This window comes from Dromiciops gliroides, chromosome 3 (assembly GCF_019393635.1).
Source record: "Dromiciops gliroides isolate mDroGli1 chromosome 3, mDroGli1.pri, whole genome shotgun sequence".
Taxonomy (NCBI): Eukaryota; Metazoa; Chordata; class Mammalia; order Microbiotheria; family Microbiotheriidae; genus Dromiciops; species Dromiciops gliroides.
In genome coordinates this window covers 282,333,656-282,361,206 of record NC_057863.1, presented here as the reverse complement: position 1 = coordinate 282,361,206, position 27,551 = coordinate 282,333,656, and the positions used below count along the sequence as shown (strand labels likewise).

At 39.4% G+C, this 27,551-nt stretch overlaps 1 protein-coding gene across 1 annotated transcript in view; it reads left to right on the top strand.

Annotated features, from left to right (window-relative positions):
• Positions 1 to 19,027, top strand: part of XK (X-linked Kx blood group) — a 48,776-nt gene extending 29,749 nt beyond the window's left edge. Inside the window, exon 3 of the mRNA XM_043996962.1 lies at positions 14,620 to 19,027. Within this exon, the coding sequence (XP_043852897.1) occupies positions 14,620 to 15,440 (821 nt within the window). The 3' untranslated portion in view covers positions 15,441 to 19,027. The remainder of the gene's footprint in view (positions 1 to 14,619) is intronic.
• The last annotated feature ends 8,524 nt before the right edge of the window (positions 19,028 to 27,551 follow it).

The following is a 27,551-nucleotide window of genomic DNA, read 5'->3' as shown; positions in this document are numbered from 1 at the left end:
GTTCACACAATTCTTGTATACTATCTGCCAAGTAACAAGAAAGTTGTGACCTGTATTGGTGAGAAATAGTATACGGTGTTAAAATGCAGTCACGTTTCTTTTGTTGGCTCCCTAATGTCACTGATGTATCTCCTATTAATAGAGCTATCAACTTAAACCTCTGGACCATTTTCACATGAACTGCCAACTCTCTTCCATTCTGTACTTGTACAGTTGATTCTAAAAAATCTTAATATGGGTCTTTACATTTACAGTATCTATGCTATGCTTCATATAGATTATTTCAGCCCAGATTGCTATATTATTAGTATGATTTTGAACTCTGATTAGCTCTCATCCCAGTTCAAGATTTCTACAATTTGCCATCTATGTCTTAAAGTCATTGTTAAAAGTTTTGAAAAGTATAGGACTAACCAAAGACATAGCCCTCTGACACTTCATGTAAAAGGTCACTCAGGCTGATAATTGATCCATTGGTCAAAAGAAAGGGGTGGGGGGACAAAAGGGAGTAACCTGTGGACAGAAGTGTTACAGAGTCAAGACAGAGAAAATCTACACATTTTGGGGCATTACCATTATGTAGATTCTTTTTAGTTGAGCGTGCTTATTTGTTACAGTGGGTTTTTCCCCTCTAAGTGTTTAGTTGATGGGGGCATTGAAGGTGAGAGAGCTGGGTTAGCAATAATAATTCCAAAAAAAGGGAGCCATCAAAACATTTTTAATGTACAAAAAATAACAGAAAAAGGTTCTGAAGGAAACATGGACAAGCAGGACAGTTGGTTTTTTTTCAGGCAATGGGGGTTAAGTGACTTGCCCAGGGTCACACAGCTAGTAAGTGTCAAGTGTCTGAGGCCAGATTTGAACTCAGGTACTCCTGACTCCAGGGCCAGTACTTTAACCACTGCGCCTAGCTGCCCCCTGCAGGACAGTTTTGAAAGTAATATATGGAAATTATTAAATACTTTTTAAAAAGTGGTATGAAATGGAGATTTGTAGTTCTCTATCTGATCCCTTTTTGTGTTCTGTGTGGCATGTATGTGGAAATGCTCCTTTTTGGTGTTTAGTTTCAAAATAAAACATTAAATAAAATTTTAAAAATCTTTGGGAAGGGTTATCTAGTTAGCTGAATATTGTATAGGATCTAATCTAAATCATAATGTAGTGGGCCATAAATTATGTCAGGTAAATCCAACTTGCAGACTCTCCTCTCACTCAAATGTATGCATCTTGTTTACAAGAATACCATGAAGAATTCTGTCAAAACAGTTTGCTGAAACCATGATTCATTTTGGCTATGAAATTTCCTGACATGTACTGTGGAACTCTACATTTCCCTGTTGGTTAAAAAAAATGAAATTCTCTCAACTCACTCCCATTGACCTGCAGGAAATAACATAATTAGTGGAATTGATGTTGTGCAGGGAATGCTAGAGAACAGGTATTCAAAGATGACAGATGGTATAGACTTGAAAAATTCCTCTGCCGACAGCAGGCTCTAAATGTTTTATTTTTGTTTTTGTTTTTGTTTTTGCAGGGCAGTGAGGGTTAAGTGATTTGACCAGGGTCACACAGCTAGTGTCAAGTGTCTGAGGCTGGATTTGAACTCAGGTCCTCCTGAATCCAGGGCCGGTGCTCTATCCACTGCGCCACGTAGCTGCCCTACATGTTTTTTTATTTGTCCACCTCCTTGTTACTACTACCTGACTAGGTGTGATTTATTCATCTGATGTGAATTTTAATGAATTAGGACTGAGGATTAGCCATGCCTGGAAAAAGATCTCTTCCTGTTCCCACTCACTTGGACTTTCAAATACTTTTGAAAAGATCCTTTCTAATTGTGGAGCAGTGCCTTCTATCCCAGAAAACTCTGGAACACAAAGCACCATCCCTGCAGGGCTGATGCTGTGATATATGGTTGGAGTTCTCTGAATAGCTGCAGAATTGCAACATGGGTCAGACCTTTCAAGATTCTCATCTAGGAATCTCATTACCCAAACTTCAAAGGGTTAGAACTGGAGATGAGCCCAGGTGAGGTCAATACATCAGAAAGGACATTAAAGAAAGTTCTAGTGGGAGATGTCCCTACATGACTTGATCCTCCAAGGGTGGGTCATTTTTATGGCTTAGCAGTACAGAGAGAGAGAGAGATCTAGGCTTGATGAGAAAGGCTGTAAAATTATTTGGCTGAGCTGACTGTTTCTTCTACAGCTATTCCATTCTCCAGTGAGACAGTTGGTATTTAAGAACAAATTAACCAATTCTAGGGCCTAGAAAGCTTTGGGAATTTAAGAACTCCTATGTTATCTGCAGTGACTAATGAATATGTAATCATAAATTAATCTAAATTATAATAGGCTATTAATTATGTCAGGTCTGTGAAGTGATCCATCTTTTCTTGAACTCTAAGTCCTGTGTTCCTTAACTGATAACCACCTCCTACCTCCCACCTGCCATTTTTGAGGAAAGATTTGTTTAGGGGTTAGGAGACTTGGATTCTAATCCTACCTTTGCAACTAAATTATTCAAACAGATTATTAAAATCTGTGTGCCTCCGTTTCTAATCTAGAAAATGGGGATTGTGATAATTAGTCTTAATTCCTCACAGAGTCTTGTGAAAATAAAATAAGATCATTCATTAGGGTCTAAGTGTATTCTGCATTGAATTTCTAGTTAAATGAAAATTAGAGATCATTGAGTACTTTCTCCAGAATGTCTGATGACTAAATTTCTGCCTGAGTCAGGAAGTACAAACCTTGATTGTTCCAAATAAACAATTATTTCAATTACCACATGGCACACTCATCTTCTAATCTCCTTTGCTATAACTACAGATTAATTTATCAAATCATCAATAATATCTAGGGAACTCTCCATTTAAACATCATTGGATGGTGCAGTGGATAGAATGCCTAGCCTGGAATCAGGAAGACCAAGTTCAAATCTGGGCTCAGACACTTACAAGCTGTGTGACCCTGGGCAAATCACTTAACCTTATTTGCCTCCGTTTCCTCATCTATAAAATGGGCTGGAGAAGGAAATGCCAACCCCCTTAAGTATCTTTGCTAAGAAAACCCCAAGTGGGATCACAAAGATTTGAATAAAAGTGAACAACAGAGATTTTGTCCTAGTCCCTGAAGTAGGTAAGAAAAATTAGCCTGTGTTTGGAATTTCCCCAACTTTTGAGTACAAAATTCTGAATATAACTTTTCCATGCCCACATTGTTCTGCATCATGACCATGTCTATATATCAAGAAAATTTCCTGGGAATTTTCAGTTCCTAGTCATAATATTCTTAATTTTTCTATCCTCACCAGACAAAGGTATTCCATGATGCTGGGGAATTGAGCACCAGGGAGACAACTGAGGATATACAAATAGTCATATGGAGGGTGAACCTGGAGCAAAAGCTGCTGCCATTTCTATATGAATGTAGCATTTATTTATTGATTTTTTCTCATCCTTTTATTGGTTCAGGCTGATATGGCAGATTTTCTGCACAAAGTAATACCAGAAAGTTTAGAGAACTGGAACAGCTATATCCAGATACAGGCTTCTTCATCATCATTATCTTCCTCCTCCTCATAAGGAATTAATTGTGATTTGGGGTTTCTATGACCCCATCTTTGGCTAAAATTAGAAACCCTGGAGTGTGCCCGTACATGCCGACGTGAGCCTGGCCAAATTATACTGTAGGGAAGCCACGCCATGATGAGAAGCCTGGTGAGGACAAGTCAGGTAGTCTTAGGCATCTGGAAGCAGGCCAGCTTGTATTTGTAGAGCCACCTGTTAGTCCTGTCAGTCAGGGCTGCCAGCCATTTAGCTTGGGGCTGTGTGTGTGGACAGCCTTGTTTCTTGTGGGAGAGGGGGCTTCTGGGAGAGAGAATGGAGGAAAGGAGTCACTCCTGTGCATGCAAGAGAGGGAGAGAGATGCTGGTGTAGTGGTGAGTTTTCTATCCCTTTTTAAACTTCAACTGTGTTGTAGATTTGTTCCCATTAATAAAACCTGTTTTGTTCTTTTTAAAAGAGGCTGTTAATCTCCTTTCTTTCCCCAATATTATGGCAAACCGCCCAATTAACTCTCCCCATACTAAATTTGGCCCTTAGATCCTCATTGTCATCATCTTCATCTTCATCATCTTCATCACCTTCTTCTCCTTCTCCTCCCTCCTCCTTCTCTTTCTCCTTCTTATTATAATCATTATTACTTTAGAATACTTATTTCCCATTGGAAGTTTTTTGTAGCATTTTTAATTATGCCACAAGAGACCTAATGCTCATTAGGAGGCAGTGGGCAAGATAAAATTTAATATGCTCTAGGGAAAATGTTGAAAGCAAATTCAAAGCATTTTAAAAGGGTAGGTTTGGTATTTGCTGTACTTCCAGGGAAAAGAAGATTGGAATTTTTAAAATCTATACTCTTAGCCTCTTGAGTTTCAGGTACTCAAACTTGGGGCTACCTTTACTTTGGGACTATGGGTATCTTCATCATTGAAAAATGTGCCTCTACTGTGACTGTTAGACTAACCTAGGCTTGAATACCAAAGGCAAGTAAGGAAAATGTTGACTTGCGATGAAGAGGAAAATGGGAAAGGAACTATTTCTTCATATTTAAAAGTATTTCTAAGTTATTTTAAACTTTTAAAAAGTGGAATTATGATTGGTTTTGGTTGGTAGTAATTATTGGGTTTGTGGGGGGGTAGCCTTAAGTAAGCCTTAAATCTTAAACTGCTATCTTTTGAGAGCTTGGGTCAGGTCTCAATGATAATATTTAGTGAAGTGGTTTTATTGTTTGTTCTTAGTAAATAGTGCTTTGGAGCTCCAAAAAAACCATTGCAAGAAATTAGATTGAATGTATATGAACTTCAACATACACCACAGAAGGGTTTTGTTTGTTTGTTTGAATGAATACCTCCTATCAGTTTGGTTTCTCATGTGCCTCTTATTTTCAGAAGAAAATTTCACTTTTGTGGAGCAGAGCAGCTGAATGGTTCTGGCTTTTGGGGTTCAGGTTAATCAAAGCATTACTCCAGCTTCATTTTTTCCAGGAAATGCATTGTTTTCACTTTGAACCATCACAGACAATTTCATTCTATGTGAGAATTTTGGGGTTTTTTGTTCAGTCATTCAGTCATGACCCACTTTTTGTGACCCCATGGACCATAGCACACCAGGCCCTTCTGTCTTCCACTATCTCTCAAAGTCTGTCCAAGCTCATAGCAATTGTTTCCATGACACTGTCTATCCATCTCATCCTCTGCTGTCCCCTTCCCTCTCCTTTTCCTTCAATCTTTCACAATATCAGGGTCTATTCCAGTGAGTCCTGTCTTCTCATTATGTGGCGAAAGAATTTAAGCTTCAGCTTCAGTATTTGTCCTTCCTGTGAATAGCCTGGATTAATTTTTTTAAGCATTTGATCTACTTGCTATCCAGGATACTCTCAAAAGTCTCCTCCAGTAGCACAATTAGAAAGTGTCGATTCTGCAGTGCTCAGCTTTCCTTATAGTCCAGCTCTCACAGCCATACATTGTAGCTATTGGAAAAACTATGGCTTTTACTATACAGACCTTTGTTGTTGAGGTGATATCTCCGCTTTTTAGTATGTTGTTCAGATTCACCATAGCTTTCCTTCCAAGGACCAAGCATCTTTTAATTTCATGGCCATAGTTGCCATCTGCAGTGACCTCTGAGCCTAAGGATAGAAAATGTGACACTGCTTCCATTTCTTCTTCTTTTATTTGCCAGGAAGTTATGGGACCAGTTGCCCATATCTTAGTTGTTTTTTTTTTTCTAGTTTAAGCTTTGAGCCAACTTTTACACTCTTTTTTTTCACCCTCATCAAGAGGCTTTCTTAAAACAATCAATTGTTCCATGCTCAGTTCTAACTGTTGCTTCTTGACCTACATAAAGTTTCCTTGGGAGACAAGTAAGATGATCTGGTACTCCCATCCCTTTGAGGATTTGTCACATTTTGTTGTGATCCATGCAGTCAAAGGCTTTAGTGCAGTCAATGAAACAGAAGTAGATGTTTTTTCTGGAATTCCCTTGCTTTCTCCATAATTCAGCAAATGTTGGCAATTGGGTCTCTAGTTCCTCTGCCTCTTTGAAAACTAGCCTGCTTGTCTGGTATTTCTCAGTTCATATATTGCTGAAGCCTAGCTTGCAGAATCTCAAGCATAACATTTTTGATGTGTGAAATTGATTGTTTGTTAATTCGAACATTCCTTGGCATTGCCCTTCTTTAGGACTGGGGTATAAACTGATTTTTTTCCAATCTATTGGCCATGGTTAGAGTTTTCCAAATCTTCTCACATGTCGCTTACAGAACTTTAACAGCACCATCTTTTAGGATTTTAAATAGCTCACCTGGAATTCCATCACCTCTATTAGGAGTGGTTTGCCATTTCCTTCTCCAACTCATTTTACAGATGAGGAAACTGAGGCAAACAGGATTAAGTGACTTGCCCAAGGTCACACAGCTAGTAAGTCTTCGAGGCTAGATTTGAACTCACAAAAATGAGTCTTTTTGACTCCAGACCTGATGCTCTGTCCACTTTACTACTTAGGTGTGAATATGTTGTTATCCTAATCCTAATCCTAATAGAGGTAACTATGTGGCATGTTCAGGAAAGCTTGAATTTTAATTCTACTTAAATTTATTAACTCTATGATTCTATCGCTTTACTTAGCCCATGTTTCCTCAGCTGTAAAGGAAAAGTGTTAGTTAACATGGTTTTATAAGGATCAAATAAGAAAACATATGCAAAGCAGATCTTAAAATACTAGGTACTCCTGAATGCCAGTTGTACAGGGTGGGCCAAAAGTTATGAAGGGGTCTGCTATCTTAGTAACTTTTTGAAATTATTTTACTTTATTTCCTATATATATATATATATCCTACATATAGTGTATATGATGCTATGATATTATAAATAAAAACAAAAAATAAATGAGTTATTAAATATTGAAACCCCCTTGTGACTTTGTGACATCTATATTCTATTGGCTTTCTTAGAAATAATGAATGTACCTGGTAGTCTTTGGGATGAACTTATTCAGAATATTCTTTTCATGTCATGGATTTGGATCTCCTAGGATGTGTAACTTTGGACTAGTCACTTAACCATTAGGAGCCTCAGGTTTTTCATTTATGATATGAAGCAATTATAACTCTAAGATCCCTTCTAAGCTCAAAAGCCAGTTTTTTTCTTTTTTTCTTTTCTTTTTCTTTTTTCTGCAGGGCAATGAAGGTTAAGTGACTTGCCCAGGGTCACACAACTAGTGTCAAGTGTCTGAGGTTGTATTTGAACTCAGGTCCTCCTGACTCCAGGGCCAGTGCTCTATCCACTGCACCACCTAGCTGCCCCCACTCCCACCTTTTTTCACCAAGATTCCTAAGAAATCACTAAGATCAGGTGGTCTTAGTTGGAGAAGCTGAGTTGTTAAGTCCAGAGTAGAGCCAGAAAGACCTGTCCCATGTCAGACCTAGAAGTTCTTGAGCCTGTGTCAAGACCACATTATTATTATTATTATTATTATTATTATTATTAGTAGTAGTAGTAGTAGTAGTAGTAGTAGTAGTAGTAGTAGTAGTATTTAGTCCTATACCTGGGTCATCTTGCCTCTCCTTACTACTTCTATCTTCCTTTATGTTGACATAACCTTCAGAGCCAGACCCTGGTGGCATCATCTTACAGTCTTTTGAATTAGGGCTCCTCACCTAGTTACTAAGATTTCTAGTCTGAAAACCCTTCAACCTTATACAACTCCCCAGGGAATCTGTGATAAAGTCTTTCCTCACCAGAAGAGTCTTCTGGAATTTTATCACAAAAAAAAAAAAAACCCAGTTGCTTCTAACTGGTGTTATATGATTGCCATCTGAAGGGTGTTTCAAAAGTCTTAGTGAAGTTCTAAGTTATTGAGTTCGTACATGTAGAACATATTGTGTATCATTTATACACAGAGACATAAATATACACATACACATCCCTACTAACTATACATTGGCTTTATTCTTGATTTGTCTAATACACTAAATTAGTAAACAAGAACATTTTAGATCTTAAGGAAAATTAGATTTATTGATAATTTTAAGCATGTGTTTGCGCATATGGTGTGGATGAAAGCATTTTGCATTAGGGAGCCAGCATATTTCTGTGAGAGAGTGTTGATGCCTGTTTTCTTCCTCAGTTCACCTTTCTTGAGTGGCACCATTTTTTGTTCACTGCGTTTGATTTATCAGCATCTCTCCCACAAACACTGAATGGCTCAGAGACAGAGTTCTTAACCTCAGGCCCACAGAGGGGATTTTGGGTAGATTACAGGGGGCTGTGAACTTGGATGGCAAAAAGAATAAATGAATCTTTATTTTTTCCAACTCCTAAATGAAATTTATCATTTCCTACAATTGTAAATGTAAGCTACAAATATTTTGATTAGGGGTTTATGGGCTTTACCAGCCTGCCAATGGCATTTATAACACACACAAAAAAGAAAAATTAAGAAACTCTGACTTTGAGAGATGAATCTAGAGGGTAGAAACCTCCGTTTGAGTGCTTTGTTCCCCAGTACCTCCAGTGAGTTACTAATTTCTTTGAGGGCAACCCAATAACATTGCATGGAATTTTTAGCATCTGACCACATAGTTCTAGTTTATCGAGTTTATTAGTAGCATTTTCTGTAGTTCAACACTCTGGAGTCCCCCCAGGAGCAGTCAGCCTGCTACCTTACTTATGGTAAGAATGAAGGATTAACCTCTTAGGGGGAGGGTGTCAACTCTTCCTGGTGATTACCTTTCTCCTTTTTAACTATTCTTTACTCCCCAAAATCAAACAGATACAGAAAATCCTGAAAGATGAGTCACACCTATGAAAGGTAGCCATACCAGAATGATTACAACTTGATTTCTTTTTAAAGGAACCAAATAAGAGATGACAAATTTTAAAAAATGAACCCCAAGTTCATTGGAGAACTAGGCATTTCCTGATTCTCCCTCCCTTCTCACTATATAAAAGGCAAAAAATGAAGGTGCCTCCTAGTATAGGGCCAAGTCCCAATCTACTGCATAGTCTTGACCCTGTGAACATGTGACTAATTATTATTTTGTGATGAAATTTTAAAGACATAGGCACAAGGGATTTTTGAGTTGAAAAAAACCTTAGAGATGATCTATCCCGATTCTTCATGCAAGAAAGCAGAATATATGTGGGATATGAGAAGTTACCTTCAGAGAGCACAGTGTCTAGCATCTAGTAAACATTAGATCAAAGTCTGTCGACTGATAGAGAATGCAATGACAATGAAAGCTTGAGGTAAGCAGCGTGGTACTTAGGAAAGGGCACTGGATTTGAATCCGAGTACCTAGGTTTAAATCCTATCTCTTGTCACTCAACCACTTGCATGGCCCTGGGCATACCCTAGGTATTTCACTTGTAAAACAAGAAGTGTATGGGCCAGGATGCTAGTGGGACTGGGGAGGCTTGAATCGACTCCTCACAATCCCACAACATGGCCAGGATGGTTGTGAATATAAAAGCTATGAGCCAGACCTGGAGCAGATTGAATGAATTTTGCTCCCATGAGCCCTTTGGACCATCCGAAAACCTGTGGCAGGGAGCTCTTGAAGCCCTGGAGAACTTGCTCATTGCTTTTAATCTCCTTGCCTATGGCTTTTACCTGCTTTTAAGCTTCTTGTGAAATGTTTTTTTCATTTCCTTAGAGAGTTGAGTTCTTTTTTAACCTGGGGGCATTAAAATTTTTGTATTAATTGGATTTCATATTTGGACCCTTGAGGATCTATAACATCAAATTTTGACCTAGTACTCCGACAAGGGGGATGGATTAAGTCCTTTCAGCACTTAATTTAGGATCCTCTGTAAAGCACAGAATCATGTCCTAAAAATTCTGAATAAGGGTTTGGCTATGTGGTGCAGTGGATAGCGCATCAGGTCTGGAGTCAGGAAGACCAGAGTTCAATCCTGACCTCAGACACTTATTAGCTGTGTGACTCTGGGCAAGTCACTTAATCCTGTTTGCCTCAGTTTTCTCATCTGTAAAATGAGCTGGAGAAGGAAATGGCAAAACACTCCAGTACCTCTGCCAAGAAAACCCCAAATGGGTTCACAAAGAGTCAGACATGACTGAATAAGAACAACAATAAATTAGTTCATCTAGACAAGTAATTCTAAAACTTCTTGATCTCATGACCCCTTTATACTATTAAAAATTATTGAAGACATGTAATTTGGGGAAAAATAAAATTCTAAATAAACAAACATAAATAAATGTAAAACATCATTAAAGACCCTAAAGATATTTTGCTAATATGTCTATTGAAATTTACCATACTAGAGACTTAGTATTATTATGAAACATTTTAGCATTATTATGAAAATAGTTGACTTTATGGGATCTCCTGAAAGAGTAAGAGGTCCTTGGACCCCATTTTGATAACTACTAACCTATGCCAAATTTCTCTTTTGCAAATGAGGAAATGTGGGCCTAGAGAAATAAAGTTGCTTAAGTTAACGCTTTTAAAAAGTCAGAGCCAGGATTTGAACCCAGCTCTTTGACTTCAGACCCAGCACTTTTCCCACTGGACCACACTGCATCCTGGGGAAAGGGCAGAAGAGAGGAAGATGGGGAGCAAAGGAGGTATTTACTGCAGTGATATAAATTATTCGGTAGGCTTCCAGATGTTTAAAAGGGTTTTCTGCAATTAGAAGATCTGTGTTATTCAGACTTTGAAAAATAACATATTATTGAATAATTGGATATGATATTGGTATAAACATTTCTTTCTGACTGTATTCATGGAAAATTAATTTTTAACAGAGTTGCAGAAGCGCTGAGCTCTTGCTGTATTAAATTATTATTTGGCATTTGGTCAATGTGGGGCAATAAAAGTGTTTCCAAAACAAATTCAATTATATGGGTGAAAAGACAAAACTTTTTGCCTTCCTGTGATGAGATTTGATTAGTCCATTTTTCGAGGAAAACTCAGAAAGCTAGTGTGGGGAGATATGCAGTGTTAAGTTTTCTTTCATAATAAATTCTATTTGGGGCAGCTAGATGGCTCAGTGGATAAAGCACCAGCCCTGGATTCAGGAGGACCTGAGTTCAAATCCAGCCTCAGACACTTGACACTTACTAGCTGTGTGACCCTGGGCAAGTCAATTAATCCCCATTGCCCTGCAAAAAAAACAAAAACATAATAAATTCTATTCATTTAGAAGACATTGATTGGGCCCTTCTTGTATAGAAGGCATGGTTCTAGGCACTGAGGAGCATACAAAGCAAAGGAGCAAATTATTAGTCAAGGAAGTGTCATGTCAAGTAGCGGTCAAAAGAAGAGCATATGTTCTATGAACTTTAAGCATTGTACCCTAAGCTATTGTTATCCTTTCCCTTATTTCTTCAGTAAAGTTTCTTAACCCTGACCTTGTCCTACTTAAACTAATGGTTAGTCAACAAGCATTTATTAAGCACTATGTTCCAGGCATTGAGACAAAGTACATTTTTGTTTAAAGTTATACTAGAAGGAGTGAGAGAAGAAAGGAGAAACTTTGGGCATTCAAATACTTGCAATTACCACCTGTTTATCTTACACTATTTCACTAGCACATTGGATAGAATGCTAGGTGGGCACTTAGGAAAACCTGAGTTCAAATCCAGATGTAAATTCTTATTAGCTTTGTGACCCTGGGCAAGTCACTTAACCTCTATCTGCCCCCATTTTCTCAACTGTAAAATGAGAATAATAATAATATGACCTCCCAGGATGTTGTGAGGATCAAATGGGATAATAATTGTAATGCACTTAACACAAGTACCTGACATGTAGCAGGTACTTAATATATGCTTGTTTCTCCTTCCCTCCATGTATGTTGTGCTCCAAGCAAAGTGAACTATTCATTGACCCTCACACATGTCCCATAGTGCTTCACCTCTGTACCATTGTTCACAATGTTCTCTAAGCCTGGAATGCCATCCCTACTTTCTATGTGCATGGTAAATAATCTTCATGATTTACTTTTTATTACCAGTAGAAATAAAAATACAAGCACTGAAAATACTGCATTGAAAAGCAGAGTAAATTACCTACAGACAAATATAAAATAATTTTATGACTGCTGTGGTATATAAAACAGCCACCCTAGTCTAATTCACAGAGTAATATGCTGATAATTTTAAATTTACAGGTGGAGAGAACTGTTTATTTAAAAAAGCTCTTAAATCTTTCCTAAAATTATGACCGTTCCTCCCCTTTAAAATAACAACTGGAGGCAGCTAGGTGGTGCAGTGGATAAAGCACAGGCCCTGGATTCAGGAGGATCTGAGTTCAAATCTAGCCTCAAACACTTGACTCTTCTATGTGACCCTGGGCAAGTCACTTAACCCTCATTGCCCCACCAAAAAAACAAAAGCAAAAGCAAAAAACTCAAAATAACAACTGACATAATATCACTTTGAGATTTACAAAGCAGTTTTCTCATAAGTAATATAAGATGGGTAGTATGAGTTTTATTATCTCAATATTGTTGTTTGTCCTTCATTCTTGAAGAGGACAATGACATTGTGATGATGTCGTGACTTGCATTGAATTGAATTTAAGTGAGGGAGGGCTGTGCAAGTTCATCAACCTCACTCTCTCCTCCAGAGCCATCTGAGTCCAGTGGCAAGATGTACACCCAGACAACTGGAGATGGCCCCAGATGCAGTGGGAGACCTTGGCCTTTTCAGCTAAGGCCTTTCACAAGTCTTGGTTTGCCTGAAACAATTCCCATTCAGTGATTAAGGCTAGGTATGAAAAGGAAAGAAAAGAAAGGCTTCTTTTATCTACCTTTTGCCAGGGCCAGAAGGTACTTATGAGTTGTGAGTACCAAGGCTGATGTGATCTTGCAGGATAATGAACTTCCTGGGACCATAATGGTGAGGTCCAAAAGACCAGAGTCAAACAAATTAGTTTGACATCAAGATGTCATGACTTGTACTGAATTGGATTTAAGTGAAGGAGGGCTGTGCAAGGTCACCAACCTCACCCTCTCTTCCAGAGCCATCAGGGTCTAGTGGCAAGGTATAGATCAGGACAACTGGAGATGGGTCTGGATGTTTAAGGCAATTGGGGTTAAGTGATGTGTCCAAGGTCACACAGCTAGTAAGTGTCTGAGGTGAGATTTGAATTCAGATCCTTCCAACTTCAGGATCAGTGCTCTATCCATTGTGCCACCTAGCTGTCCCATACAAACAAATGAGTTAGTGGTAGAACCAAGACTGGGTTACTAACTAAATATTCTTTCTTCATCCAAATTCTGGAGTTTTTTCAGTTGTAATGGTACATTTTCAGTGTTTATGCTTCCACATCAAGTAAGCCATTAGCATTTGCGTAAGATCCATGACTGAAGAACGTTTAGTTACACTGACTGTTTTATTATGGTACCTATATGACTCTCATTGATTAGGGGGCTAACAGAAACAGGAGTCAAATGAAAGAGGCAAATTTTGCATGTGTCAAACAGTTACAGTATCTAACAATGTTAGTCAGTGGGTAAGTGTTAAGGTAAATGAAAGAGACGAGTGTACTAAAAAGGCCTTTGGTGAAGGGGTACAATGTTTCACAAAGTCAGTGACAGCTGTGTGTAGTCAATACCATCCTCATTTTAGGAATGGGAGTAAATGTTTCTCTCCCCCCCCCCTTCTTTCTTTCCCTTTTTCTCTCTCTCTTTCTCTCTCTTTTATCCTTCTCTCCTTCCCTCTCCCCTCCCTGCATCCATTCCCATCCTCCTCACCCTTCCCTGTTTGTCTCTCTGTCTCTGTCTCTCTCCTCCCCCCCTTGTCACTTGCCCATCTTCCTTTGTTGCAGTTTGTTGGGGGGAAGGGGATGCTGCTGCAGCCATTGCTGTCACATCAAAACCTGGAGGGGAAAAAAAACTTTGTCCCTAGTCCTCCTTGGCTAAGTGTTCACAACAGTTTCATTCCTTTCCAGGCAGGAAGAAAATTCCATCCATCTGAGTTGATAAGTCCTCAAGTTTATAGTCAAGTTTCAGAATTTTTCAGTCTCTCCCAGAGTGGGGCAAAAAGTAACCTGTCCCTTTAAGACTCTATTTATGGAACAAAACAAAGGAGTCTGACCTGACCAGCCAGCTCCTTCCAATTTCTCCTTGGCAGGGGAGCAGTACCTTGTGACATAGACAACATTCCATCTCCTGTCTACATGCCTTTGTATAGACTCTCCTCCACGCCTGGGATGCACTCACTTCCACACCTCTTCCTCTCTGAATCCCATTCTCCTTTCAAAATTCTACTCAAGTACTATCTCCTCTATGAGGCTGATTCCCCTCCCCCCAATTGCTTGTGCCTCCCCCAAGTCACTTTATAATTTACTTATATGGATATATGCTCTTTCCCCCAGTAGAGTATAACTTCTTGAAGGCAGAGCTGATTCATTTCTGTCTTTGTGTCTGTGGGACCTAACAATACCTGATACACAGCAGGTGCTTAATAAATGCTTATAGACTGATTGATCAGTCTTCAAAAATCCTATGATCCCATCCTCATGTGGGCTCCTGTAAGGCTTTATGTGTGAGCAGACACTTGAGCCCACTTCATTTGTTCTCTTACAGGTATCTTCATGACGCTGTCCCTGCTCTCCATTGTGTATGGGGCCTTGCGTTGCAACATCCTGGCCATCAAGATCAAGTATGACGAATATGAGGTCAGCGTGAGGCCTGCAGCCTATCTCTGCATCTTCCTGTGGCGGAGCTTTGAGATTGCCACACGGGTTGTGGTCCTGGTCCTTTTCAGTTCTGTCCTGCAGATCTGGGTCCTCCCAGTAGTGCTCCTCAATTTCTTCAGCTTTTTTTTTTACCCCTGGATTCTCTTCTGGAGAAGCCGCTCCCCTTTTCCAGAGAACATCAAGACCATGAGCAGAGTTGGCACCACCATAGTGCTCTGCTTCCTCACCTTCCTGTATGCGGGCATCAACATGTTCTGTTGGTCGGCCGTGCAGCTGAAGATCAACAGTCCTGACTTGATTAATAAGTCCCAGAACTGGTACAGGTTGACGGTCTATTACATGCTGAGGTTCATTGAGAATGCTTTCCTCCTCCTCATGTGGTACATCTATAAGACAGACATTTACATGTATGTGTGTGCCCCCTTGCTCATTCTGAAGCTGCTGATTGCGTATTGCACAGCCATCTTCTTTATGCTTTTGTTTTACCAGTTTTTCCACCCTTGCAAAAAGCTCTTCTCATTTAATATTTCTCAAGGTCTGTTGTCATGCTTCAGGTGGCTTTGCTCTCCATGTAAAAGGCAGAGACACAGTGACCCAGTGGAAAGGGCAGACTTGAAGTCACCAGATGACTCTGAAACCCCCATCCAGCAGCAAAAAAGTGAGCCACAGAACAGAAACGCAAACCTGGACGTCCCTTCTGATTCTTAACGGGACCAATAGTAAGATGTCTCTCCAGACAGCCATTGCTTATGTCTGGACAAGTCCTCTGGATCTTGTTTTCTGGGTCTGGTTGTTGCTTGTTCAGACCACCTGTAACAATGCCTCACATGTCTTTGAATAGAGAGGAGGTTATCCCTACAAGTGCACCCCCTGATTCCCTGCCAGCTAGCTTGCTTTATGTGCCATTGGAGTAGGGAATATGTGTGTGAATGCGTATGTTTGTGCAGAGCCTGGCAAGGAGAATGGCAGGTTATCGGTCCAGTGTGGTGCAGTGCATGACCCTATTCAACAAAGGTTGTGTGTATGAGTATGAATGATTGTGTTCTCTCAGTTGGCATTGTCCTCTTTAGTGTTTTTTTTTTAAAGGACAGCATGCTTTTGTCACTTTATGGGTCAGAATGTCATGGAATTTTATCTCAGCTTTCAGAAATAGGAAAATCTGAAATTGGGTTGATTGGGTAGAATGAGGAAAAAGGTTCTTTTTCCCCTTGGGTTTCTTGATTATCCTGTCTAGAAACCTAGATTATTTATCAGTCCTGAGGGTGGTCTTTGTGTAAGAGTTGTATTAGTGATTGAGAGTGACTCCTGTGGTCCTACCACCAGACCCTGCCTTCCCTCTCTGCATTTCTTCGTGGAACATGTTTGATGATACAACCTACAATGAGCAGTTGAACACTGGCTTTTTCTGCCTGCGTTTAGGCCAAAAGGCTTCTGCTTCCATGCAGAAAGAACCTGGTCTTTTCTCCAGCTGGCTGGTGGCACTGATTGCCTGTGCATGATGTGAATAGCCAGAAGGTAAAGCCTATGAGCTTGATTTTCAAATCCTTGACTGTTCTGTTTTCATACTTTGATGATCTCTGGACCTTCCCATAACACCCTCTCAGATCAATGCATATGTATTCATACATATCAGATCAATACATATGTATTCAAGTATTTGGATCTGGAGACTTTAGGTTCCAAATATGCCTGAGAACAAACTTGCATTCTAGCTCAGACTTCAATTCTAGAAGCCCTGGGGTTTTGGAAAGCATTAATCGGCATTAGATATATAGGAGAATTTCTGGACCATAAGGATCATTAAGCATTAAATAATGACTAAGGGAGTTATGGAATCTCCGTCTTTGGGACAAGCCTCTACAAACAGGATACCATTTTGGGTTGGGGGCGGTAAATGTAGGTCACCTTGAAGATAGTCTTCTATCCTCTCAAAGTCCTCTCCTGCTTTAGGATTCTGTGAAGTCACAGAAAACCCTGAGAGTTATTCCAAAGAATATTTTTGAAGTGGTATCATTTCTCACAAAAGATCTTAACCAAGACCAGTTTAAATTTTATAAGAAAATCATTTGGGAATTCCAGGCCAGTGTTATCCAGGGAGGATATTTTAATTTTCATTACTTAAAAAAAAAAAAAAAGACAGACTAACCATGATGTGGATCTTAATGCCACCACACTTCTCCATTGCCCCAAAGAAATTAAGTAACCAAGAGTCTAATGACTACCCAGGAGTCCTCTCTCTTTTTTTTTAATACATTCTGAATCTGTAGTAATTATGACAAACTGAAGAAGGCTTCTGATTCAACCAATTCCTTCTTTATTTCACCTCTTCAATTTGTACTCTATGTGTAGGTATGGATATATTTGTGTTGACTTGAAGTTGGGTAATATTAATTGATTGTATAGTGGAAACTATGATCTAATACTTTTATTTTAACATTATTTTTTTCCCATGTAATACCTGGAACCAGGATGAAACAAAGACACCATTTAACATCATTAAAAATGAAATAACAGGAGCATTAGAATATAAGTTTAGACCAAGGACATTAAATGTACCATATAGTGTCAGGGATCCAGTCTTTTTGCATGGCTGTCCTGTCTAGCAAGATGCATCTGTCAAATGTTCTCACTTTTATTTATAATTCACAGTGTTTTCAATTTCATACAGACCACATGAAATGGACACACATACAAACATAAATTTGATATGCTCTTTCTGTTATATTCAGGGAAAACAAGACAGTGTACATGTTTTTTCGCCCCCAAAGGGCATTGTAATGTGATTTACTATTTTTATACACTTCGGTTGGCATGTCTATACTATTGATCAATCTCACTTCTGTTTTGTGTTTGCAGGTTTTTTAAAATTTGAAGTATTCTTAGTTTATAAATATATGTTAAATATTATACACGTGTAAAGTCAGCCAATTCCCTTGTGTTGGTCAAATAAGAGCAAAATATCTTGTGTTAAGCATCATCTCACTGCCTCTTTAACTCACATCTACTGTCCTTGGTACTATTTTTTAGGTCTAATGCCTAATACTAGTGTGTGTGTGTGTGTGTGTGTGTGTGTGTACCTGCATGCCTGTGTACATGTTGCTATATCCTTGTATATATACACAGAAGGCCATACTTTGCATGTACACAAATAAGTATATTTAAATGTACGTGGATATAAGTATATTTAAATGTACATAGACATGCACATATGACCACATAAAATATTTTTTCAAAAATTAAAAGATTAAGAATAAAATAAAACTAAGGTTTAAAACCACTCTTTTTCTGCAGTTACTTAGTGAAGAAAAAATTCCTATTAGGAGTGTGTCTCTATGCATGGCCACACAACCATTCCCGGCTCCTAGTTTTGCCAATTGTCTGCCCTTAAGCAGTTCTGTCACCTCTCTGTCTCTCCATTCCCCCATTCAGCAAATGTAGTCACATCTGACCTGCCTACCTCACAATGGGGTCATCAGCATCAAAGTAGATTGTGATCATGACAGTGCTTTCAAAAAGTACTATGCAACTATAAGGTAGCATTATTTTCTATCTCCAAGCTCAAAATGGAAATTTGTTGCAATAAATAAGACTGTTTTACACGTGTACCAGCATTCTACCTTGCATTTGGCTTCTGAATGAATCCTTTGTTGTTTGACTTTGTGGAAACAGGTTTGAGGGAATAGCATCTACTTTGGAAAAGGGAGGTGGGGAAATATACAACATCTGTTCCAGCTGATGTTGCTGTCCTTGTTCCCTGTGTTTACAAAAAAACTCACATTGATGGATGTGGGACTAGGTGGGGAATAAAAGTAACTGCAAAATACCCTTCCTTCTTTCAGAGGATCCTAAATATGTATCTGCTGCTGGGAAATCTGTCCTTTTTTGTTTTGGTTTGGTTTGAGTTTTGGGGGGTTTTTTTGCCTCATGCTTCCTCAAAATGTACAGGAGGCTCTTTCAACAATCACATCTACAACTTGGACATCTGATACTGCCAGGTTTGAATTTAATATGTTTGACAAACATCTTTTTGGCCTTGTAAGTGGAGAGAAGGCCTTAAAGCTGATTCTCACAGATGACAGTTCCTTGGAAATCATCTTTATCATCAAAGAGTTGTCATAGTTCTGTATATGTATATATGAGTATTGTACTTCTTGTGAGCACATTGCCAGTTTTATATCCTGAATCATGCCCACCACAATAACTGTAACAAATATATCATGGACATGTTGTTTTATTGGCTGCCACTCTGCAGTCGTTGCCTCTAATAAAGAGTGTTTATGTTTCTTTTGATGGTTCATCATTCTCTGTGTGTGTATTCTGGCTCACCACTTTCAGGATCCAATGACCACTCTTAAAATAAGATGTTTGAAAAATCATGCCACTGGGATTGACGATGGATTTAAAACTTCATTTGGGGAAAACCATTTATTACCAGTAACAGAGAGTTGTATGGGTTTATGTTTAGTGACCAGGCAAGGAATGGCCAGATCATCTCTTTTACCCAGCAAGTTATTCTATTGTGTACATTGTTGTTTAGTTGTTTTTCAGTTGCATTTGATTCATCAAGGAACACCTGTTGCTAGAAGAAACAAAGAGGGGGATGTGATAAAATAATGGGATTTAGCAGATATTCAAAGACCCACCTGGAGATGTTTCAAGTGGGAGTGATTGACTGCTGATTAGTCTACTTCAAAGTTAACTAGATTGTAATCACACTTGGCTAGCCCTTAAGAAGGTATTGTTCTCAGAAGCTAGACTTTGAACTTAACTTGAGAACACCTTCAAATTCAGTGAACCAATGGATTTGTAGGATGCCAACCAATCAGCTTGAAGCAGTGTGTAAGGACTGTTCCAGACCTATAAAAAGCTTCCACAATCAGTTTGCTAGTGAGTTCCTGATTGAAGCAGGCTTGTGGCAGAGGACTTGAGCTAAAGCTTCTAATTTAAGGCAATCACACAACAAAGATTCAACTCTTTGTGATGTTTAAAATCTAAATTGTGGTTGCCTTAAATTAGAAGCTCTAGCACCAGTCCTTGGGCATTAAACATTTATTAAAGCATACAGATATTCCCATGGAGTTCAGAAAGTTAAGAAAAAAGCCTATTTAGCCTAGAGTTCCAGCCTGGTCTGGTTCTTCCTCAAGTCCTCTGCCACAAGCCTGCTTCAATCACAAACTCTCTCCAGCAAACTGATTGTGGAAGCTTTTTATAGGTCTGGAATGGAGGCGGTCCTTACACACTGCTTCAAGCTGATTGGTTGGCATCATCCAAATCCATTGGTTCTGAAGGTGTTCTCAAGGTGTGATTACAATCCAGTTAACTTGAAGTAGGCTAATCAGCAGTTAATCACTCTCACTTGATTCAATCAGTCTAGATTAATCTCCAGGTGTGTCTTTGAGTATCTGCTAAATCTCATTATTTCATCACATCTTCATGACCCCATTTGAGACTTTCTTGAAAGAAATACCGGAGCAGTTTGCCATTTCCTTTTGTAGTTTATTTCTCGAGGAAACTGAGGCAAACAGGGTTAAGTGACTTTCCCAGGGTCACATAGCTAGTAAGTGTCTGAGGCCAGATTTGCACTCAGAAAAATGAATCTTCCTGACTCCAGGCCCATATCACTCTATCTGTCCCCACCCCATATTGTGTGCATATTCACAGTCAAATACTATCATCATAGCTCAATAGGTAGCAGATTGGGACCCATAGACCAGGCAGTCCTTCTAGGACAGGGCAGACAAGTACAGAATAGGTCTAATCAGGCAATTCAAGGAAGTCTAGAGAGGTGAGCATAAAGGAAACTCAGCAGGAGAGTAGGCAGTAGACAGCAGTCTAAGCAGGGATGAGCACAATATCAGGGAAATCTAATCAGCTGTTAGTGGGGACCCAATCTTGGAGACTTAGGCTTAATCATATCTTGGACTCTATTATCTGGAAGGACTTGAATACAGCACAGTGATAGATTGCAAGGTAGTTGATGTGATATGGTTATTAAGACAAATGAAATAATCAGATATAAATGACAACATTCCAGCTCAGAAGCTAACCATCAAGATGACTTTGAGAAAATATCAAAACCATGAATTAGTCATCAATATATACCATTTTGGTAAAGGAAACATGGTGTGTTTTGGTGATGCTTCCTCTTCTAAAGGTCACACTATATTTTTAAAGAGTTTATTGATATGGCATAGTGGAAAGAATACTGGATTTGACATAAGAGTACCTGGATCTAAATCTATGCTCAACCATGTACTGTGTGTGTCTTGTACAAGTTACTTAACTTTTTTGGGCCTCAGTTTCCTGATTTGTAAAATAGACTAATGATAGTTTGCATTTATGTAGCACTTTAAGATTTGAAAATATTACCTCATTTTAATCTCATTACCAGCCTAGGGGCCATTATTATTTCCATTATGCAGATGGGGAAACAAAGGAAAGGTTAAGGAACTTTTCCATGGTCCCAGATCTAATGAGTATATGAGGCTGGCTTTGAATTCAGGTCTTCCTAGGTCCAGGACCAGTGCTCCTATACCACAGAATGTCCTCATAACTATATGACTGCCTTCATCCTTTATGGTTCTAAGAATCTATGATCTATGGTGGGGGGTTTTTTGTTTTTATTTTATACCACATCCATTTTCTAATATAACTCCCTATTGAATCTTCCTGAATTTCAAAGAAAAAAATTAAGCAACCTGACCCGTAAAACCAATGCATCTGATAATGTCTGCAGCATTTCATCTCCTTGGGTCCCCATCTCTCTACTGAGAGGAGTAAAGTGTGTTTCATTGTCTATTCTCCAGAACCAAGACTTTTTATTACAAGTAGTCTTGGTGGGGCTGCCTTTGAGTGTTCTTTTCATTTATGTATATCATTGTCATCATTGTGAATACAGTTCTCCTGATTCTGCTTTCTTCACTCTGCATCAGTTCACACAAGGGGACACACAAGACCCCTCCTCGAAAAGTTCATACCATTCATCTCATGTTTCTCTGAATTCCTAATTTCTTACAGTACATTAATATGGTTTTCATATAACAAAATTTGTTAATTTGTTCAGCCTCTCTCCATTCAATAACCTCCCACTTTGCTTCCAGATTTTTGCTACCACAAAAAAAAGGGTCATACAACTATCGGCAGTGACCTTGAGTTTGAAAAGTCAGCATTAGAAAGTCTCTTAGAATGAGCTCACTTGATGTTAAATCAGTCCCTCGAGAGAGCTGGTTGTCAACAACTGCAGTGTGCAAAGGGCCCCATCTAGGACTGCTTCATTTGACAGTCTGAATCTACTCGGCTCTTGGCTACCGACTCAGACGGAGTTCCAGGGATTTTGTCTTTTGATGGAGATAGGAATTGACAGAATAACCTTGACTTCTGTGCAAACTCTGCAAAACTACTCTAAATTCTGAAAAAAAAAATATATGAGGAACACACACATGCTTTTGCATCTATTCAGTACTTGCAGATAAGATTGACTCTAGTTTCCTCTCTTCTTAGAATAAAATCTTGTTTTATAAATGTTAATTTACAGTTAAATTTGTATTTACTTAAATGAGCATGTTATAACTCTTCCTCTCCCCCTCTCCCCCCATGGAATCAAAACTCCTTGAAGGTGGGGGCAGCTAGGTGGCGCAGTGGATAGAGCACCAGCCCTGGAGTCAGGAGTACCTGAGTTCAAATCCAGCCTCAGACACTTAACACTTACTAGCTGTGTGACCCTGGGCATGTCACTTAACCCCAATTGCCTCACTAAAAACAAAACAAAACACAAAAAAAAAACTCCTTGAAGGCAAGAATTATTTTGTTTTTATAATCCCCAGCTCCCACAATAGTGCTTTACTTTGTGATTTTTAAGTTTGGACCTGTGATTTTGTCAGGCTGAGAACTCCCTATCCTAATTCAAAACAGCAACTCCTCTATAACTTATAGTCTTAGAAAATTCTCTGAGGCACTGAAAAATGACTTGCCCATGGTCACACAGCTACTATTTATCAGAAGTAGAACTTGTACCCTAAGTATTCCTGACTTCTCAACATTTTAGCTGCTATATCAAGTTCTCTCTCTTTCTTTTTCTTACCTTTTCTCTCTTTCTTTTGCTTTCTCTTTATGTCTCCTATCTTTTTCCTTCTTTATTTTTTGTTTCTTTCTCTTTCTCCCTCTCTGTGTATATGCACACACACACACACACACACACACACACACACACACACACACACACACACACACCCCTTGTTCTCTTTCTCTGTCTCTGCCCCTTTCATTGATGCAGTGAACTCCCCATTAGAAAACTCCCTCCATTAATGAATAGTGGAAGCTTATCTGCGAGTTGTTGTCTTAATGAGCAGTCTTAAGCATTGGGTTAGAGACTTCCCCAGCATCACACACAGCTATCATATCTCAGAGGCAGGGCTCAGACCCAGGTCCTGTGGCCCTATTCATTCTGCCTTGCTTCCTTTCTCTTTCTACACACTAGGGGCTTAAAAGTTTATTGAGGGGCAGCTAGATGGCGCAGTGGTAAAGCACCGACTCTGGATTCAGGAGTACCTGAGTTCAAATTCGGCCTCAGACACTTGACACTTACTAGCTGTGTGACCCTGGGCAAGTCACTTAACCCTCATTGCCCTGCAAAAAAAAAAAAGTTTATTGAATTAAAAGTATATGTAACCTAGAGACTCATAAAATGAAGGGCACAGGTTGACTTTTGGCAGTTTGTCATTTCACCAGCTTCTGCCTAGAAAATTGAGGAATCATCATCTGACAACAGCCCACCTTCTGACAGTGACTTCCCTTATAAGCAAAGCAGTTCACAAAAATTTAAAAAGACAAGTTTTATAGAAACATGGAAGAAAAAACAAAAAGAACCCCCAAACAGAACTCTAAGTACTTGTTTGCTTTTTCCATGAGAAATCCTCTCCACAGATGTATGGATTCTCAGTCACTTACAGTCTTGATGTACGAGTCCCTCTCCCTGCTGTCCCCAGCATGTGTAGGAGATATTAGCTCTCTAGAAGTTCCTCCATGTTATTTTTTGTCATCGTTCAGTCTGAATTTCTTGTTGGCTCCTCTTCCAGCTCCATGAACCTCCCAGAAAATCAAGCCATACATTGCTCTCAGGCAAATCCCAAACCCTGGGGTGGGGGTGGGGCACGTCTTTATTAATGGGTCCAATCATTTTTGGGAATAGCTTTTGTCTTTGCAAAGATGGGAGTCTGCCAACCTCAAGAGGGTCTCTTTCATCAATTCCAGATTCAAGTATGGGAACTACAGAATTTGGTGTCCTTTCCCTATCTGATATCTAGGAAATCTGTTAGAGGAAAACCAATATTTGATTCCTCAGTTTGGCTTTAAAATAACCTGGTCCTTTCCTCTCTTTCTAGTCTTCTTAGGCCTCATATTCATCTACATACTCTCTGATCCAGTGATGACAACTCTCCTTGCTCTTTCTCCCATAATACATTGCACTTCCCAACTCCAGGCATTTTCAATGACTATTCCCCATACCTAGACCTCTGTCTCTCCCTGTTGCTCTCTCTCTCTCTCTCTCTCTCTCTCTCTCTCTCTCTCTCTCTCTCTCTCTCTCTCTCTCTCTCTCTCTCTCTCTCCTCTCTTCCCTGGTTTTCTTTAAGTCTCAGTTAAAATCCCACTTTCTCCATGAAGCCTTTCCTTGTCTTCCTAAATCATAATGCTTTCCTTCTGACACTAACTCCACTATACACACATATGTATACTGTTAAGAAAAATATATTTTTATAACTGTCTCCTCTGGAAAACAGAGTGAGAAATGCACAGAACAGATCAGAGAGTAGTTAGAAAAATACACTCCCAGTTTATTGTCCCAATAGCAAGAGTGCATGTAGATGTGGATACTCCTTCCAAAGAAATCAAAATTCCTTTGTGAGTGAAAGTATTTAAACCTTCTTCACACACTATTTACAGACCTTGGTCATCCAAAGTTTTCGGTCTTTATTGGTAAATCAATCAGATCCAGATTGATTAACTATTGATTTTCCTGGCTGGCTAGTACAGGATGTTATCGGTTCCATTAGTATGATACAAATCAGTTTGAGAGTTCAACTTAAAACATAACAATATGACAAAAGAATATGATTCAAAAGGGGTTGTCACAGATAATGATACCCAGATGTTTTTTACAAGTATTGGGAAGGAAAAACAGGATGATTCCAGCAGATGAAAGTGTTCATTAGAGAGTCATAAAATCTATTAATTATCCTGGGGAAAGAAGTCACAGTAGATAGGGGCTTATCTGCTAGCTATAAACTCCCAGACATTTGGAGAGCTGAATGGCATGCAACACCCAAATAACTCAGGTTTGTTTGACACCCACGTGTATATTGTCTGGAGAGCGTTTTGATCTCATTAATCCAAGGTTTCATAAAATTCTTTTGAATAATAAGACAGCTCTATCAAATCCAGGCAGTTTATATATTAATTAACCATCTCATTTGTATCTAGATTATTAAATTTTGTATAACAATACACACATATAGTTGCTGGGTGGCATGGTGGATAGAGTACTGGGCCTGGAATCAGAAAGACTCATCTTCCTTTGTTCAAATGCAGCCTCAGACAATTACCATCTGTGTGACCCTGGGCAAGTCACTTATCCTGGTTTGCCTTAGGTTCCTCATATGTAAAATGAGCTGGAGAAGGAAGTCACTCCAGTATCTCTGCCCAGAAAACCCCAAATGGGATCACAAAGAGTTGGACATACACACATACACACACACACACACAGACACAGACACATAGAAACACATATCTATGTGTATATATGCACATGTGTATGTATATATGTGCACACATATAGATGTATACTATATATGTATATAGGCCAATATAGATGTGTGTGTGTATATCTTCTTTGTATATAATTTTTTTCCCTTTTGGGGGGGGCAATGGGGGTTAAGTGACTTGCTCAGGGTCATACAGCTAGTAAGTGTCAAAGGTCTGAGGTCGGATTTGAACTCAGGTCCTCCTGAATCCAGGGCCAATGCTTTATCCACTGTGCCACCTAGCTGCCCACCTTTGTATATAATGATTTGAATGTTGTCTCTTTTATCAAACTGTGAACTCCTTGAGAGCAAGAACTAATTTTTTTAACCTTTCTTTGTAATGCCACTGTTTAACACAGTGTCTGTTGCACAATGGGTGCTTAATAAACGCTTGTTTAATCAACCTGGCTACTCTTTCATTTCTAGCAAGTCCCTTCACCTTTCTGGGCCTCAGTTTCCTAATCTGTAAAATGAGGGCGTGGGACTCAATGATCTCATGTTCCTTTTCTAAAGCTCTTTAAGCTACCCAGGAACACTATGAAGTAGAGTTTATTATGCATTTCCCCTGATTGTCCCTTTTAGGTTTCTTCCTTATCTCTATCCTACCCTTAATTCCTCTCTGACTCACACCTTCTGGAACTCTTTCCCAGCCTGTCTTTTTCTTGGTTTTGGATCTTCAGGGTGCCTTAGAAATATACAAAATGTTCCTCTCTTCAAAAAATGTATTTATATTTTAATAGCTAGGTATCTGTAGGGATAGATAGATGATAGAGATATAATATTATATATATATATATGCACAAGATGTGTATACAGACATTGTGTATATATATGTATGTATATGCACACACACAATAGGTAGATATGTTTTAATCCAAAGTAGTGACTTTGGTGATGGAGATTTCAGTCAATAAACATTTATTAAGTACTCGGACACTGAGCCAAGTGCCTGGGCTACACAGAAAGGCAAAAGACATTCTCTGCCTTCGAGGAGCTCACAATGTAATAGAAGGAAACAACACATAAAAAGAGAAGGGATTGGGGCAGCTAGGTGGTGCAGTGGATAAAGCACCGGCCCTGGATTCAGGAGTTCAAATCTGGCCTCAGACACTTGACATTTACTAGCTGTGTGACCCTGGGCAAGTCACTTAACCCCCATTGCCCTCCAAAAAAAAAAGAAGATGAGGGTTCCAGTGGAAGGGTACATGGCAGGCATATGATGAAGTCCTGAAGCCAAGTGGGAAATTACGAGGTTTTAGCTCTGAGCTTCCTTTTTGAAAAGAGAATTTGGAAGAAGTGCTCTGATGTCCATCCTCCACTCTCTCCAATCAGAGGAAGTGATGGGTCCATCACTCAGGAGGTACTGAAGAAGTGTGAGTTTCTGAGAGAAAAGACCCTATTTGGACTCTTCTCAGAGCCCTAAAGATGGAGAGTGAGTCTAGTTTCAAGCCTCACCACTTCATTTCCCCAAGCTTCCCAGCAGGGGGCTACCTAACACATTAGGCTCTGAGAAGCCAAGGTCCCTGGGACTTAGGCCCCAGCAGGGCCTGGAACGGAGCCTGTACTTTGTGCGAGCCGAGCTAAGGTGGGAGTTTGCCTTGAAGTACCCAAGGTAATTCCCACATGACCCTGATGTTCAAACCTTGACTAGTTTTGTTTCTTGACAAGTTATGTATGGTTATGTATGTTCACATAGCACTGTTCTAGTGAGGAATGGGGACATTCTTGCCCAGAATAAGGTTAAGGCCTAGTGTTGCAATCTTATTGGTCGGCTGGTACAATCTGATTGGTTGTTAACGGGCAGTCTGATTGGTCGATTGATACCATGTGGTTGGTCCTTACAATTACCATATATGGGAGGTAGGTACTATATGCTGTGATTGGTTGTTTTTGTAATACTGTATGTAAAAGGGAACTGTAATGTGATTGGTCAAGAGGGACCCTTGGTGGGGACCTCACTTTAGTACACTCTCTGGCACATTCAGAAGAGTGCTCATCTTCACAGATGAATAAAAACACCTTC